Below are 17,202 nucleotides of genomic sequence, written 5' to 3'. Positions count from 1 at the left end.
TATAAGGAAAATGAATGGTAAGAGAGATAACCCATAAACATAACATACTACAGAGTAAGTAAAACTATACTGAACTATTTTAAGTTGGCTTTGAAATAAAGAAATGAATGGTAGTTAGTCAAAAAGAACAGAAAATTGGGAAACAAAAACAGGTAAAATGAAGCTGAAACCATATATATTCTTTAAAAAAACTAATTAAAAGTTCTGGAAATAGAGTTATTGAAATTTAAAAAAACACATAAACTTCAGAGTAGAAATAATAGAATAGAGGCCGGCACCACGGCTCACTAGGCTAATCCTCCACTTTGCGGCGCCGGCACACCGGGTTCTAGTCCCGGTCGGGGCACCGGATTCTGTCCCAGTTGCCCCTCTTCCAGGCCAGCTCTCTGCTGTGGCCAGGGAGTGCAGTGGAGGATGGCCCAAGTACTTGGGCCCTGCATCCTATGGGAGACCAGGATAAGTACCTGGCTCCTGCCATCGGATCAGCGCGGTGCGCCGGCCGCAGCACACCAGCCGCGCCGGCCATTGGAGGGTGAACCAACGGCAAAGGAAGACCTTTCTCTCTGTCTCTCTCTCTCACTGTCCACTCTGCCTGTCAAAAAAAAAAAAATAATAGAATAGAGAATTAATAATTTGAATGCTAATACCAAGTATAATACAAAGAGATTAAGAACTGAAAATAGGTAAGAAGCATTGAAAGGCTACAGTTCATTCTACTGGAAGACTAAAGAAAATTATACAGGGAGTAGCAAAGAAGCAGTGTTTTAAAAGATACTGGCTGGGAATTTTCTAGCATTTAGAAAAAGCAGAAGTCTAGATTAAAGTGCTGAGCAAGATAAATAAAAATAAACCTACATGGTTTGTCAACTCTGAAAGACATTAACGATAAAGAAAATAGCTTATACAATGGTAAGAGCAGTTAACTCCAAAGGAACGGCAGGAGTTTGACAGTCGTCTTCTTGGTAACACTAAGTGCCAGGTGGTAGAGGAGTATGAGGGTGCTTTAAAAAGTTCATGGAAATGGACTTAAAAGATAAATTTATTTCAGTGCAACAAAATCTTTAACTCCACTCGTAGATTTTTCACAGTGTGTGCTTTCCATGAATTTTTGAAGGCTCTCCGTATCTTCAGGGTGCTGGGGGAAGGTAAGTGACAGCCCAGAATTCCCCACCTAGTTAAACCATCACTCCACAAGGTAAAATAAAGATATTACCAGGCAGACAGAAACAGAAAGAATTCAGCACTCATAGACTTCTGCTGAAAGAATTACAGGTTTGTGACTTTCAGAAATTCAGAATTCGTAATTCCAGTACTTTAAAACCTGACTTGTCATTTGGTAAGTTTTTAGCAAACTCTTTTGAAGACAGACTTGACCTTGTGAGGCTGTTTTGGTCTTTTTCTCACTGTGAATATATGTATGTTTCACTATGGAAATTTTAATATTCCTGACTCCATAGGATGCTTCACGGTCCTACTGGAGATGTTATATCATATCTGGTTTGTGCTACGTAGTGGATGTATAAAATAAAAAAAAAATTGTCATCCCAAGGCAGGGAGGTCCAAAGGATTTCATATAACTGACTGTGTATCTTTGTTTTTCTTTTCTTTTAAAGATTTCTTTATTTATTTGAAAGGCAGAGATAGAGAAGGTAAGAGAGAGAAGGTGAGAGAGAGAAAGTGAGATCTTTCATTGGCTGAATCAATCCCTAAGTGGCTGCAATGGCTAAGGCTGGGCCAGGTCAAAGCCAGAGCCAGGAGCTTCCTCTCAGCCTCCTACATGGGTGGCAGAGGTCCAAGAACTTGCGCCATCCTCTGCTGCCTGTCGCTCCTCCGCGGGCTTGCGGGAGAACGACACCGGACCGGACGCTGTTGTTTAAACAAGTGACTCTGCGTTGTGTGCTCAAGTTTGCTCCTGTGCTAACCACATTCTAACCGCATTCCACTTGGTGTGTGTCCGCATTCTTGTTATTCTCTCGGCGGCGCATGGTGTGAGATGTCTGCGGCGCATAAGCGAAACCCCCGCCCCCCCCCGCGCCGCTTCTGTCTCGCCTTTATAGTCCTCTCCCACCGATCTGTGCTCTGCTGCCCACGTGCTGAGCACGCTGTTCTCCTCCAATCAGAGGTTGGATCAGGAATCAGCTAATTAACGAAGCAGCTGTGTAAGATTTGTTTACTCCCTCTCAGTGCCATATGGTGGGAGATCAGGCGCATAGAGCTAGTCTCAATAGTCTCAGTAGTCTAGTCTAGTCTCGATAGTCTCAGTACTTATTTTGCCATGTTGTGGGAGACGGGCCCTGCTCCCCACAGGGCCCTGCTGCCCACACTGCCTTCCCAGGTGCATGAACAGGGAGCTGGATTGGAAATGGAGCAGCCAGGACATGAACCGATGCCCATATGGGTGCCTCCACTGCGTGTGGCGGATTAACCTTCCCATAGCACTGGACCCTGTGCACTAGCAAGAAGATAAATGAACCAAGAAGTAACAGCAAGAAATAGTAGTGAGCATGAAAAATTGGTTTGATATATTGGTAAATTTAATAACTGTTGATGTTTAAAAGTAGTATTTTTTACATTTAAAAAGGTAGAAGGGGTAGAAATTAGTTTAGCAAGTAAGACTGTCCCATAGTAGAGTACCTGGGTTTGACACCCAGCTCCAGCTCCTGAATCCAGCTTCCTGCTAATGCAGACCCTGGGAGGCATTAATGATGGCTCAAGTAATTAGGTTCTTGCTGTCAGTGTGGGATACGTGGGTTGAGGTCCCAGCTCCTGGCTTTGCTCTGGCCAGCCCCAACCATTACAAGCATATAGGGAGTGAACCAACAGATGGGAGCTCTCACTCCCTCTCTCTCTCTATCTCACTCTCCTTCTGTTTCTGTCTCTCAATTAAAAATAAAAGCCTAAAAAATAAAAGACACCCTAATTGGGAAGTAAAAGGTAATACTATTCCTATTCACAGGTGATGTGATCCTATGTATGGAAAAATCTTAAAGAATCCACAAAAACACTTTTAGAGCTAATAAATTAATTCAGCAAAAGTTGCAGGATACAAATTCAACAAAAATCTGTTGTATTTCTGTACATGAGCAGTGAGCAATCTGAAAATGAAATTAAGAAAGCAATTCCGTTTACAAGAGCATCAAAGAATTACACACTTAGGAATAAATCTAACCAAGGAGGTGTCAGACTTGCACACTGAAAACTGTAAAATATTGCTGAATGAAATGGAAGAAAACCTAAATAAATGAAAAGGTTTCCTATGTACATGGAGAGGAAGATATAACACTGCCAAGATGTCAGTACTACCCAAAACAATCTACTGATGCAACAGTATCTCTTTGAAAATTCCAGTAGCCTTTTTCTCAGAAATGGAAAAGGCATTTCTCAAACTTATATGGAATTGTAAGGGACCCTGAATAGCAAGGACAATCTTGAAAATGAGGAATATAAAGTTGGAGGAATCAAACTTCCTGACTCTGAAACTCACTACAAAGCCACAGTAATCAAAACAGTAAGGTATTGTATAATGATAGACATGTAGACCACTAGAATACAAGTAGATGATGGAGCCCAGATATAAGATATAAATCATTATGTATATGATCAATTGATTTCCAGCAAGGGTGCCATTCAATTTTTTTTCCTATAAATAGTCTTGGGAAGCTGGATATCCACAGGCGAAGGAATGATGTTGGACCTTTACCTAACACTTTATACAAAAATTAACCTCAAGTGGCTCAAAGACCTAAACTAAGAGCTAAAACTATAAACTTCTTAGAGGAAAATATAGATGGAAATCTTCTTGACATTGTATTTGGCAATGATTTTTTAAAATTTTATTTATTATTTGAAAGAGTTAAACAGAGAAGGAGAGCCAGAGAGAGAGAGAAAGGTCTTCCATCCGCTGGTTCACTCCCCACATGGCTGCAATGGCTGAAGCTGGGCTGATCTACAAGGGCCCAAGGGCTTGGACTATCTTTTTTTTTTTTTTTTTTTTTTTTTGACAGGTAATGTTATAGACAGTGAGAGAGAGAGACTGGGAGAAAGGTCTTCCTTCCATTGGTTCACTCCCCAAATGGCTGCTATGGCCAGCGCTGTGCCAGTCCTAAGCTAGGAACCAGGTGCTTCTTCCTGGTCTCCCATGCGGGTGCAGGGGCCCAAGCACCTGGGCCATCCTCCACTGCCCTCCCGGGCCACAGCAGAGAGCTGGACTGGAAGAGGAGCAACTGGGACTAGAACCCGGTGCCCATATAGGATGCCAGTGCCACAGGTGGAGGATTAGCCAAGTGAGCCACGGCGCTGGGGCTTGGGCCATCTTATTGCTTTCCCAGGCCATAGCAGAGAGCTGGATTGAAAGTGGAGCAACCAGGACATGAACTGGCGCCCATATGAGATGCCGGCACTGCAGGCAACAGCTTTACCTGCTCTGCCACAGCTCTGGCCCCAGCAATGATTTCTTGAATATGATGAACAAGCAACAAAAATATGGATGAATTAGATTTAATGAATTTTTGTGCACCAAAGGATATTATCAGAACAAAAAGGCAACCTATATGATAGGAGAAAATATTTGTAAGTCATATCTAATAAGAAATTAATATCCAGAATATGTAAAGAATTCCTACAACTCAACAAAATAACCCAATTTTTAAAATAAGTAAAAGGCTTGAATAGACATTTCTCCAGAGAAGATATAAAAATGGCCAATATGCACATTAGAAAATACTCAACATCATTAGTAATTAGGGAAATTCAAACCAAAACCACAATGTGATACCACTTGGAGGTTTGTTATCAAAAGAAAGAAAGAAGGTGGGGGAGAGGGAGAGAGAGAAAGAAAAGAAGGATGTAGAGAAATTGGAACCTTCATGCATTGCTGGAGAGAATAGAAAATGGTACAGCTGCTCTGGAAAAGTAGTTTCTCAAGAGGTGCTACGTGGATACCATATGACCCAGCAAGTGCACTCCTGGGTGGATTTCCAAAAAAAAAGGAAAGCAGAGGTTAGAATAGATACTTGTACCGCCGCCTCATAGCAGCGTTATTCTCAGTGGCCTGAAAGTGGAAGTAACTCAAATGGATGGACAAACAGTGGTGTATCCATATGATGGGATATAACTTAGCCTGGTATACCACAGCATGAATAGCTACTGAAAACATTATCTTCTGTGAAATAAGCAAGACACAACTGGACAAAATATATGATTCCATCTGTACGAGGTGCCTAGAACAGGCAGATTTATAGAGACAGGAGGTGGAACAGAGGCTTGAAAGTCCTGGGGTAAAGAGCGGGTAAAGCCGCAGCCAGCAGTGCCAGCATCCCCTGTGGGCTCCGGTTTGAGTCCCAGCTGCTCCACTTCCAATCTAGCTCCTTGTTAATGTGCCTGGGAAAGCAGTGGAAGGCGGCACAAGTACTTGGCCCCTGTGCCCATGTGGGAGACCCAGAAGAAGCTGCCAGCTCCTGGCTTCGGATCGGCCCAGCTCCAGCCATTGCGGCCATTTGGGGAGTGAATCAGCGGTTGAAAGACCTCTCTCTCTCCCTGCTTCTGTCTCTGTAACTCTGCCTTTCAAATAAATAAATAAATCTTTAAAAAGAAAAAAAAAAAAAAAAAAAGAAAGTCCTAGGAGAGGATGGAAAGGGATGCATATTGTTTAATGGGTATAACCTTTTGTTGGGGATGATGAAAACATTTTGGGTATAGATAGTGGTGATGGTTGCATAGCATTATGAATTTAATGAATTCATCTAATGCCAGTAAGTGGTACACTTAACAAATGGTAAAAATGATTTTAAAATTATATCTATTTTACTACGTTAAAAAGCTTTCCAATTAAAAAAGTGAAAGTTCTAAAAAATAGTATCAGGAGATGAGAATAGTATATCTAAGTTATTTAAAGTATGTTTTGGTCCTTGTTTTGTTTTAGCAAGTGATTAAGATAAGTACATTTGTATCTATGTTAACATTTTAAGAAGAATATAAAAACATTATAGATTCTGTCAACTGCTTCCAAACTACCAGAAAGAGTAGAAAGGAGTTTTTTTTTTTTCTTTCTTTTTTTTTTTTTTTTTTTAATTTTTTTGACAGGCAGAGTGGACAGTCAGAGAGAGAGAGACAGAGAGAGAAAGGTCTTCCTTTGCCGTTGGTTCACCCTCCAATGGTCGCCGCTGCAGCCGGCGCACCGCGCTGATCCGATGGCAGGAGCCAGGATCCAGGTGCTTTTCCTGGTCTCCCATGGGGTGCAGGGCCCAAGCACCTGGGCCATCCTCCACTGCACTCCCTGGCCATAGCAGAGAGCTGGCCTGGAAGAGGGGCAACCGGGACAGAATCCGGTGCCCCGACCGGGACTAGAACCCGGTGTGCCGGCGCCGCAAGGTGGAGGATTAGCCTATTGAGCCACGGCGCCGGCAGTTTTTTTTTTTCTAAAAAATAACAACACAACAGAAGTCAGGAAAAGAAGAGAAAAGGACAAAGAAGAGCTCATGAAAAGGACAAAATAAGATGTGCGAAATGAGTCAAATATATTTAAAAGTCACTTATTAATATACAGAGACTGTAAGATTAGGTAGAAAAACAAAAGGCAGCTGTATACTAGTTGTTAGAGATCTACATAGAACAAAATGATCCAGAAAAGTAGAAATTGAGGTCATAGGAAAAGGTGTGGTAGGAAAATGCTAACCAAAACAAAGCCAGCAAGCATTTGGCCTAGTGGCTAAGATACCTGGAACCTACATCAGAGTTCCTGGATTTGATTGCTGGCTCCAGCTTCTACTCTAGAATACAGACCCTGGGAATACAGACCCTTGGGAGGCAACTTGAGGACTCCAGTGACTGGGTTTCTGCCCCCCATGTGGGAGACCTGGATTGAGATCTGAGCTCCCAGCTTCAGCCCAGTGCAGTCCTGACCATTTGGGATATTTGAAGAGTGAACCAGAGGATGGGAACACATTCTCTCTTTCTGTGTGTGTGTGTGTGTGTGTGTGTGTGTGTGTGTATCTTTCTGACTCTTTCTCCCTCTCAAATAAATACATTTTTAAAAAAGCAATATTGGCAATTTTTAAAAGATTGTATTTATGTATTTGACAGGTACAGTTACAGACAGTGAGAGGGAGAGACAGAGAGAGAGAGGTCTTTCATCCGCTGGTTCACTCCCCAAATGGCCGCAATGGCCAGAGCTGAGCTGATCCAAAGCCAGGAGCCAGGAGCCTCCTCCAGATCTCCCACAAGGGTACAGGGGCCCAAGCACTTGTGCCATCTTCTACTGCTTTCCCAGGCCATAGCAGAGAGCCAGATTAGAAAGGAGCAGCCAGGACTGGAACTGGTACCCATATGGGAAGCCAGCGCTGTAGGTGGAGGATTAACCTACTGTGCCACAGCACTGGCCCTGGAAAATTTTTTTTTAAATTGTTTTACTGATTTGAAACACAAACAGAGATCTCCCATACCCTGGTTTATTCCTCAAAAGCAAACATTAGCCAGGTCTGGGCCAGGCTGAAGCTCAGAATTCAATCCAAGTCTCCCACATGGGTGACAGGGACCCAAGTACTTGAGCCATTCCCAGATGTGCATTAGTAGGAAGCTGGAATCAGAAGCAGAGCCAGGATCAACCCCAGGCGCTCTGCTATGAGATACCGGTGTCCCAGGCAGCGTCTTCACTGCTGCAGCAGATGCCTGCCCCAGTATTGCACTGCTTTACTGCAAGGAATCAAACCAAAGGCCTGCACCATTTAAGCATTTATAAAATACAGACTTTGAATATTTCCAGCGTAGCTAACTGCAAGGATACATCCTGCCTGTTACTTCCCTATTTTTTTTCTTATCTTTTCAAATTAACCATCACATTTATGGAAGAGCTATAAGTTAGATAATACAAAGGAACTTCAAAAAGTTAATGGAAAATGGAACTGAAAAAAGTACTTCTTGGTGCAAAAAAATTAAAATCCAGGAATATTTTTAAAGTATTTATTTTTTATTTTATTTGAAAGGCAGAGAGTGATCTTCCATCTGCTGTTTCACTCCCCAAATGCCTGTAATAGCTGAGGCCAGGCCAAAGCTGAGAGCCTTGAACTTAGTCTGGATCTCCCATGTGGGTGCCAGGCACCCAGATACTTGAGCCATCACCTGCTGCTGCCCAGGTGCAGATCAGCAAGAAGCTGAATGGAAAATCAATCTAGGACTTGAGCCCAGGGACTTCAATATGGGACAGAAACACCCAAGCAGCCCTAACTGCTGTACCTAATGCCTGACTCATAGTTTTTGATAATACATATTTTCTATGAATTCTTTGAAGATCCCTCATATGGAAGAGACAGATGAGTATAACCTAATTGCTTACTCCACAGAATTGCATTCTAGTAGGGAAAAGAAGTCTAGTAACTTTAAAACAGGGGCCAGCACTGTGGCGTAGTAGGTTAACATCCACCTGCAGTGCTGGCATCCCATATGGGCGCCAGTTCAAGTCCCTGCTGCCCTGCTTCTGATCCAGCTCCCTGCTATGGCCTGGGAAAGCAGAGGAAAACAGCCCAAGTGCTTAGGACTCTGTACCCGCATGGGAGACCCAGGAAAGTTTCTGGCTCCTAGCTTCAGCTCAGCCCAGCTCTGGCCATTGTGACCATTTGAGGAGTGAACCAATGGATGGAAGACCTCTTTCTCTATCTTTCTCTCTCTCTCTGTCTGTAAGTCTGCCTCTCAAGTAAATAAATAAATCTAAAAAAAAAAAAAAAAAGGCAAAACTTTAAAACAAAGCAATAGGTACCACTAGCAACAATGTAAGATAGGATAGGGATCGGGCATGGAGAATAGAATCAAGAAAGACTTTACACAAAATGTGACATTTGAGGTAGTCTTTAAAAACTATGCTAAAGTTATAACTTGACAATTATTAGTTCCTTTACAGCTTAGACCATGACCTAGTCATCAACGTTTTCAACTTAGTATACAAAGCACACTTTAGGACTACTTCTTTGCTGGAGAGCTTCATAAATTTAGACTACAGTGTTATCATTTCAGACTTCATTTGCTGGCAATGTAGCCTACCCCATTTGCCTGTAACAGCTCATTTGCTGTATTTTTCATTTTCCTTTGCACAAGACAATAATGGCACTGCCTTAAACTGCATGGTTGGATTCACATTTTCATTGCTTTTAGAAATTCTTTCTTCTAACATAATCTTTTGCCATATATTGTCTTTATACTTCTTTGTAGTGTCTTAAAAGTAGATTTCTATAACTAGTTTTACTTCCAGGAGGGAAGAAAAGTATATAATTTTCTCTTATGCAGTGCTACTAATAGTAACAGCAATAGGCTAATTCTATCCTAAATGATAACATACGCTATGTTAAAGATAGGTAAAATAGTTTTCCCTCAAGTTGCTCTGGGAGAAGACAATGGACTAGATGGCTCCTAAAATTTTTCCTTTTTAGTTCAGAAATTCAGAAAATTGTTTTCCCTTTAAACAGTCAATAAATTAAAACTGGCATTTGGAATTACCACTGTTCCCTCCTCTGCTTGCCATCTTCAGCTTCATGTCTGCCCTTCCATAAAGATTAACATGCTTTCCATTCATAACTTACTGGTCAGGGAATTTAGGAATTTACTGAAACCTGAAGGCTGCCCTTGGTAGCGATGATTACTGGATAACTGCCTATTCTTTGGTGGAATTTCCATTTTTAGGTTACACCAGGCTCTGCAGCCTGTATTTCTTTGGCAGGAGAACCCAAAGACAGTTGAGTATATTTTTTCTGTTTCCTGGCCCAGCTTGAACCATGATTCTTAGGCCCTGGAACTTTGCTTCATACTCTCCTTTAGGGACCACTTCTACCCTTGTTCTTATTTGCCATTGGTGTTCTGATTAGAACCTTTTATATTCTTTGGCCCATGGGGTTCATCTCGGGTTATTATCAGGGAGGTATACAACACCCCTGCCCAACCTGAACAGGCGGTCAGTGATGCCTCCTCTCAGCAGTTGGTATAGATCAAGGGTAGCACAGAAAGAATGTCTTTAAGGAAACATAATTCCAAATGTATATGGGAAAAGATAGGTGTGCCAGTAACATCCAGTTAAAGACTGAAAGAGTTCTCCCTCGATGAGATACTCCAGCGACTGATTACAACTTCCTCAGCGGGAGAGGAGAGCACTCAGAGGAGCCGCCAAGGGTCTTCAGAGGGATATGCTATGTAAAGAGGCTGCCCCACGGAAGAACCTGGTCTAACCTGTAGTGCAGAGGTTTCAAGGGAGGGGAAAAAGTTTCCTCCTCTTCTTGGTAGTGTTTCTGTCTGGTGTTCAGTTCTTCCTTCTCATGCCTTCCCCTGGGGTTCTGTCTGATGGTGATTTCTTGGCTTTTCTCTTTGTAGTTTTAACAGTGTATGCCAGGGAACGCACATCCTCTTCCGGGAATTCAGCTTCATCCAAGCCACCCCCCACAACAGGGCATCGTTTCTGCGGGCCTTCTGGAGATGCTTCCGAACTGTGGGCAAAAACGGTGGTAAGTCTTCCCAAGTTCCTGTATTTTTCAACCTGCCTTCTTTGCTTCTTTTTCTTTCTTTTAAAGAGTCTTTTTTTTTGTTGTTGTTGTTCCTGTTAATACGGTTCGAATCATTCTAGGCTTTTGGAATACCTTCCTTTGCAGAGGTTATCTGTCTTGTGTATGAGATATTACTGCCCCTACCATCATCATGAATGTTAAGAGCCAGGTGTAGCTTTGAGCACTTTACGTGTAGTAACTCGTTTTGTCTTCATAGTAGCCCTCTGTGGGTACCATATTCCTCATTTTGTGACTGATGAAACTGAGGATCAGAAGGGTTAAGTAACTTGGTAAGGTTATGTAGTACATGCTGGGCCCAGATTTATACGCAGGCAGTCTGGCTCCAGAGCACTTGCTCTTGACAAATATTAACATACCACGCAGCTGGGGCTGACGTTGTGACAGTGGTATAAGCCACCGCCTGCAATTTCAGTATCTCGTATGTGCACTGGTTTGAGTCCCAGATGTTCCATGTCTGATCCAACTCCTTGCTGATGTGCCTGGGGAAGCAATGGAAGATGGTCCAAGTCTTTGGGCTCCTGCCAACCATGTGGAAGACCTGGATGGAGTTACAGGCTCCTGGCTTCAGCCTGGCCGAGCCCAGGCCATTGTAGCCATCTAGGGAGTGAACCAGCAGATAGAAGATTCTCTCTGTCTCTCCCTCTCTCTGTGTCACTCTGCATTTCAAATAAATAAACCCAACTTTAAAAAATAAATAAAAGAGCTGGCGCCGCGGCTCACTAGGCTAGTCCTCCACCTAGCGGCGCCGGCACACCGGGTTCTAGTCCCGGTTGGGGCACCGGATTCTGTCCCGGTTGCCCCTCTTCCAGGCCAGCTCTCTGCTGTGGCTCAGGAGTGCAGTGGAGGATGGCCCAGGTGCTTGGGCCCTGCACCCCATGGGAGACCAGGAAAAGCACCTGGCTCCTGGCTCCTGCCATCGGATCAGCGCGGTGCGCCAGCCGCAGCGCGCCGGCCGCGGCGGCCATTGGAGGGTGAACCAACGGCAAAGGAAGACCTTTCTCTCTGTCTCTCTCTCTCACTGTCCACTCTGCCTGTCAAAAAAAAAAAAAATAAAAATAAATAAATAAATAAATAAAAGAAAATACCATTCAGTAAATATAAGGAATAATCTGAACACAACATAACTCATTTTATTATACTTTATTGCATTTCATGATTACCAGTTTTTACAAATGAAAGGTTTGTGGCAACCCTAATTGAGCACGTTAATGAACACCATTTTCCCAAGAGTATGTACTTAGTTCATATCTCTGTGTCACATTTTGGTAATTCTCAACAATATTTTAAACATTTTCACTATTATTATAACTGCTGTAGTGATCTATGCTCAGTGATCTTTGATGTTACTGTTGTAATTGTTTTGGGGTACCCACATTAAAACAATGAACTTAATAAATTTTGGTTGTGTACTAACTACTCCACCAATCACTGTTCCTCCACCTCTCTCTCTCTCTTCGTGGGTCTCCCTATCCCCTGAGAAAGGACAACATTGAAATCAGGCCTATGAATAACTGTACAATGGCCTATACATGTTTGAGTGAAAGTGAGTGGTATGTATCTCAACTGAAATCAAAAGCAGAAAATGATTAAGATTCTTGAAGAAGGCATGTTGAAAGCTGACACAGGCCAAAAACTAGGCTTTCTTGCACAAAACAGCTTAGCCAAGTTATGAATGCAAAGGAAAAGTTCTTGAAGGAGATATAAAGTGCCACTTCAGTGAACACACAAATGATAAAAAAAAAAAAAGGCAAAACAGCTTTATTGGTGGTATAGAGAAAAATTTTAGTGGTCTGTATGGAAGATAAACCAGCTAGAACAATTCCCTTAAGCCAGAGCCTAATCCATAGCAAGGCCCAAACTCTTTCCAGGTCCAAAAAGGCTGAAAGAGATGGGGAAAGCTGCAGAAGACAAGTTCAAATCTAACAAAGGATAGTCCATGTTGCCATAATGTAAAGGTGAAACAAGAAGTGTTGCTGTAGAATCTATGGCGAGTTATCCAGAAGATCCAACTAAGATAAGTGGCTGCACTATTCAGCAGATTATCAATGTAGACCAAACACACTTACATTGGAAGAAGATGCCATCTAAGATGTTCATAACTAGAGAAGAGAAGTCAATGTTGGGGCTTCAAAGGACAGAATGTGGGGATAATGCAGGTCCCAGCCAATGTTTGATTACTGTGCCGAATATGTCAGGGCCTTTAAGAGTCACACCAAATCGCCAGCGCCGTGGCTCACTAGGCTAATCCTCTGCCTTGCGGCACTGGCACACTGGGTTCTAGTCCCTGTCGGGGCACCGGATTCTGTCCCGGTTGCCCCTCTTCCAGGTCAGCTCTTTGCTGTGGCCAGGGAGTGCAGTGGAGGATGGCCGAAGTACTTGGGCCCTGCACCCCATGGGAGACCAGGAGAAGCACCTGGCTCCTGCCATCGGATCAGCGTGGTGTGCCGGCCGCAGCACGCTGGCCGTGGTGGCCATTGGAGGGTGAACCAACGGCAAAAGGAAGACCTTTCTCTCTGTCTCTCTCTCACTGTCCACTCTGCCTGTCAAAAAATTAAAAAATTAAAAAAAAAAAGAGTTACACCAAATCTACTCTGCCTGTGCTCTGTAAATGGAATAACAAAGCCTGGATGACAGCACATCTGTTGACAACATGGCTTACTGAATATTTTAAGCTTACTGTTGAGACCTACTGCTCCAAGAAAAAGATTTCTTTCAAAATATTAATGCTCATTGACAGTGCACCTGGTCACCCAAGAGCGCTCAAAAAGATTTACAAGATTAATGTGGTTTTCTTGCCTGCTAACACAACATCCATTCTTCAGCCCATGGATGAAGGAGTACTTTTTATTTTCAAGTTTTGTTATTTAAGAAATACAGTTTGTAAGACCATAGCTGCCATAAATAGTGATTTCTCTGATGGATCTGGGCAAAGTACATTGAAAACCTTCTGGAAAGGATTCGCCATTCTAAATGCCATTAAGAACATTTGTGACTCATGGAAAGAGATCAAAAAATGTCAACATTATCAAGGATTTGGAAAAAGTTGATTCCAGCCCTCCTGGATGACTTTGAAAGGCTCAAAACTTCAGTGCAGGAATTAACTGCAAATGTGGTGGGAATAATAGCAAGAGGCCTAAAAATAGAGGTGGAGGCTGAAATGTGGCTATATTGCTGAAATCTCATGACAAAGCTGATATATGAGGAGCTTAGCAATTGGTGCCTACTTCAAGAAACCGGAAGGCACCAAATAAATGAATTATCAATGCAATAATTCATCAGAAATTGCTACAAAGAGCTGTATGCCAACAAATCGGGAAACCTAGAAGAAATGGGTAGATTCCTGAACACATACAACCTACCTAAATTGAGCCATGAAGAAGACATAGAAAACCTAAACAGACCCATAACCAAGATGGAAATTTAATCTGTAATAAAGACCCTCCCAGCAAAGAAAAGTCCAGGAGATGGCTTCACTGCTGAATTCTGCCAGACATTTAAAGAAGAACTAACTCAAATTCTTCTCAGGCTATTAAAAACAATTGAAAGAGAGGGAATCTTCCCAAACTCCTTCTATGAAGTCAGCATCACCTTAATTCATAAACCAGAAAATGATACAACAGAGAAAGAGAACTACAGACCAATTTCCTTGATGAACATAGACACAAAATTCCTCAACAAAATAATAGCCAATCAAATCTAACAACACATCAGAAAGATCATTCACCTGGACCAAGTGGGATTTATTCCTGATATGCAAGGATGGTTCACCATTTGCAAATCAATGTGATACATCATATTAACAAACTGAGGAATAAAAACCATAGGAGTATTTCAATAATGCAGAAAAAGCATTTGATAAAATACAATACCCTTTCATGATGAAAACTCTAAGCAAACTGAGTATAGAAGGAACATTCTTCAACACAATCATGGCAATTTATGACAAACCCACAGCTAGTGTCCTATTGAATGGGGGAAAGTGGGAGGAATTTCCACTGAAATCCAGAACCCCAGAACCAGATAAGGATACCCACTCTTCACCATAGCTATTCAATGTAGTCCTAGAAGCCAGAGCCATTAGGCAAGAAAAAGAAATCAAAGGGATACAAATTGTGGAAGAGGAAGTCAAACTATTTCTATTTGCAGTTGACATGATTCTATATATAGGGGATCCAAAAGACTCTACTAAGAGACTGTTGGAACTTATAGAAGAGTTTGGTAAAGTGTCAGGATTTAAAATCAACACACAAAAATCAACAGCCTTTGCATACACAGACAATGCCACGACTGATAAAGAACTTTATATATATATATATATAATACACATTTACATGAACTTTTTCTTTATTTGAAAGGCAGAGATACAGAGAAGCAGAGGCAGAGGGTGAGAGAGGGATCTTCCATCTGCTGGTTCACTCCCCAGATGGCTGCAATGGCCGGAGCTGGGCAGATCCAAAGCCAGGAGCCAGGAGTTTTTTCTGGGTCTCCCCCATTGGTACAGGTGCCCAAGGACTTGGGCCACCTTCTGCTGCTTTCCCAGTTCATAGCAGAGAGCTGGATCAAAGTGGAGCACCCAGGACTCAAACAAGTGCCCATATGGGATGCCGGCTCTGCAGGTGGTGGCTTTTACCTACTACACTATAGCACCAGCCCTGAGAAAGAACTTCTAAGATCAATCACATTCATATTAGCTACAAAAAAATCAAACACCTTTGAATAAATTTAACCAAAGATGTCAAAGCCTCTATGATGAGAATTACAAAACATTAAAGAGAGAAATAGAAGAAAACACAAAAAATGGAAAATTTTTCCATAATCATGAATTGGAAGAATCAATATCATCAAAATGTCCATACTACTGAAAGCAATTTACAGATTCAGTGTGATACCAATCAAAATACCAAGGACATTCTTTTCAGATATAGAAAAAATTATACTGAAATTCTTATGGAAACACAAGAGATCCCGAATAACTAAAGCAGTCTTATACAACAAAAACAAAACCAGAGGCATCACAATACCAGATTTCAAGATGTATTACAGGTCAGTAATAATCAAAACAGCTTGATACTGGTACAAAAACAGATGGATAGACCAATGAAACAGAATAGAAATGCCAGAAATAAACTCATGTGTCTTCAGCCAACTTATCTTTGACAAAGGAGCTAAATTCAATCCCTGGAGCAAGGACAGTCTCTTCCACAAATGGTGCTGGGAAAATGGGATCTCCACGAGCAGAAGTATGAAGCAAGACTTTCACCTTACACCTCAAAATTGATTAAAGACCTAAATCTATAACCTGATACCATCAGATTATTAGAGAACACTGGGGAAACCCTGCAAGACATTAGCATAGGCAAAGAGTTTTTGAAAAAGACCAGAGGCACAGGCAACCAAAACCAAAATCAACAGATGGGATTACATCAAATTGAGAAGCTTCTGTACTGCAAAAGAAACACTCAGCAAAGTGAAGAGGCAACTGACAGAATGGGAAAACTTATTTGCAAATTATGCAACTGATAAAGGATGAATAACCAGAATATATAAAGATCAAGAAACTCAATGACAATGAAACAATCAACCCAGTTAAGAAATGGGCAAAGGGCTTAAACAGGCATTTTTCAAAAGAGGAAATCCAAATGGCCAACAGACACAAGAATTGTTCAGGATCACTAGCTATCAGGGAAATGAAAATCAAAACCACAATGAGGTTTCACCTCATCCCAGTTAGAATGACTTTCATACAGAAATCAAAACAAATGCTGGCAAGGATGTGGGGAAAAAGTTACTCCAATCCACTGTTGGTGGGAATGTAAACTGGTACAGCCACTGTGGAAGACAATAAGGAGATAACTCAGAAATCTGAATATAGACCTACCATACAACCCAGCCATCACTCCTGGGTATTTACCCAAGGAAAACTAAATCAGCATATGAAAGAGTTATCTGTATTCCCCCCCCTCTGCCCCATGTTTATTGCAGCTCAATTCACAATAGCTAAGTTATGGAATCAACCCAAATGCCTGACCACTGAAAACTGGATAAATAAAGTATGAGATATATACACCATGGAATTCTACACAGTGTTAAAAAATGAAATCCTGTCATTGCAACAAAATGGATGAAACTAGAAAACATCATACTTAGTGAAATAAGCCAGTCCCAAAAGGACAAATACAATAAGCTCTCCCTGATCTGTGGTAACTACTAGAGCACCTAAAAGGTAATCTATAGAAGTGAAATTAATACTTTGAGATGCGATGACATTGAACAGCTCTTGTCTCTGCTGTTGAAGAACAGTTTTCTTTTTCATATAATTTGTTGAACTCTTTTCTTAGAATAGAGTTAATCATATGTATATAAAGTTCATTGAAAATAGATCTTAGTAAAAGATAAGAATGGAATAGGAGAGGCAGGAGGAAGAGGGATAGGAGTGTGGGTGAGAGGGCGGGTATGATCGGAAGAATCACTATATTCTTAAAGTTGTATTCATGAAATGCATGAAGTTTGCATTCCTTAAATAAAAGCTATCTGGGGAAAAATATTTAGTTGATAAAGCAGTGGCCAACTTTGAGAGGACTGACTCCAGTTGTGAAAGAAGTTCTACTGTGAATAGAAATGTTATCGAGCAGCATCACATGCTACAAGAGAATTTGCTATTTCA

At 41.7% G+C, this 17,202-nt stretch overlaps 1 protein-coding gene across 2 annotated transcripts in view; it reads left to right on the top strand.

Annotated features, from left to right (window-relative positions):
• The window catches only part of CSTPP1 (centriolar satellite-associated tubulin polyglutamylase complex regulator 1), a 240,313-nt gene that overhangs the window by 92,030 nt on the left and 131,081 nt on the right, over positions 1-17,202 (top strand). For both annotated transcript variants that reach the window (XM_051852833.2, XM_002708863.4), the window contains exon 3: positions 10,348-10,478. In XM_051852833.2, the coding sequence (XP_051708793.2) occupies positions 10,348-10,478 (131 nt within the window). The remainder of the gene's footprint in view (positions 1-10,347; positions 10,479-17,202) is intronic.

This window comes from Oryctolagus cuniculus, chromosome 1, assembly GCF_964237555.1.
Source record: "Oryctolagus cuniculus chromosome 1, mOryCun1.1, whole genome shotgun sequence".
In the NCBI taxonomy this organism is placed as follows: Eukaryota; Metazoa; Chordata; class Mammalia; order Lagomorpha; family Leporidae; genus Oryctolagus; species Oryctolagus cuniculus.
Note: the sequence above shows the minus strand (reverse complement) of the source record. Positions and strands in the feature narration are given on the sequence as shown.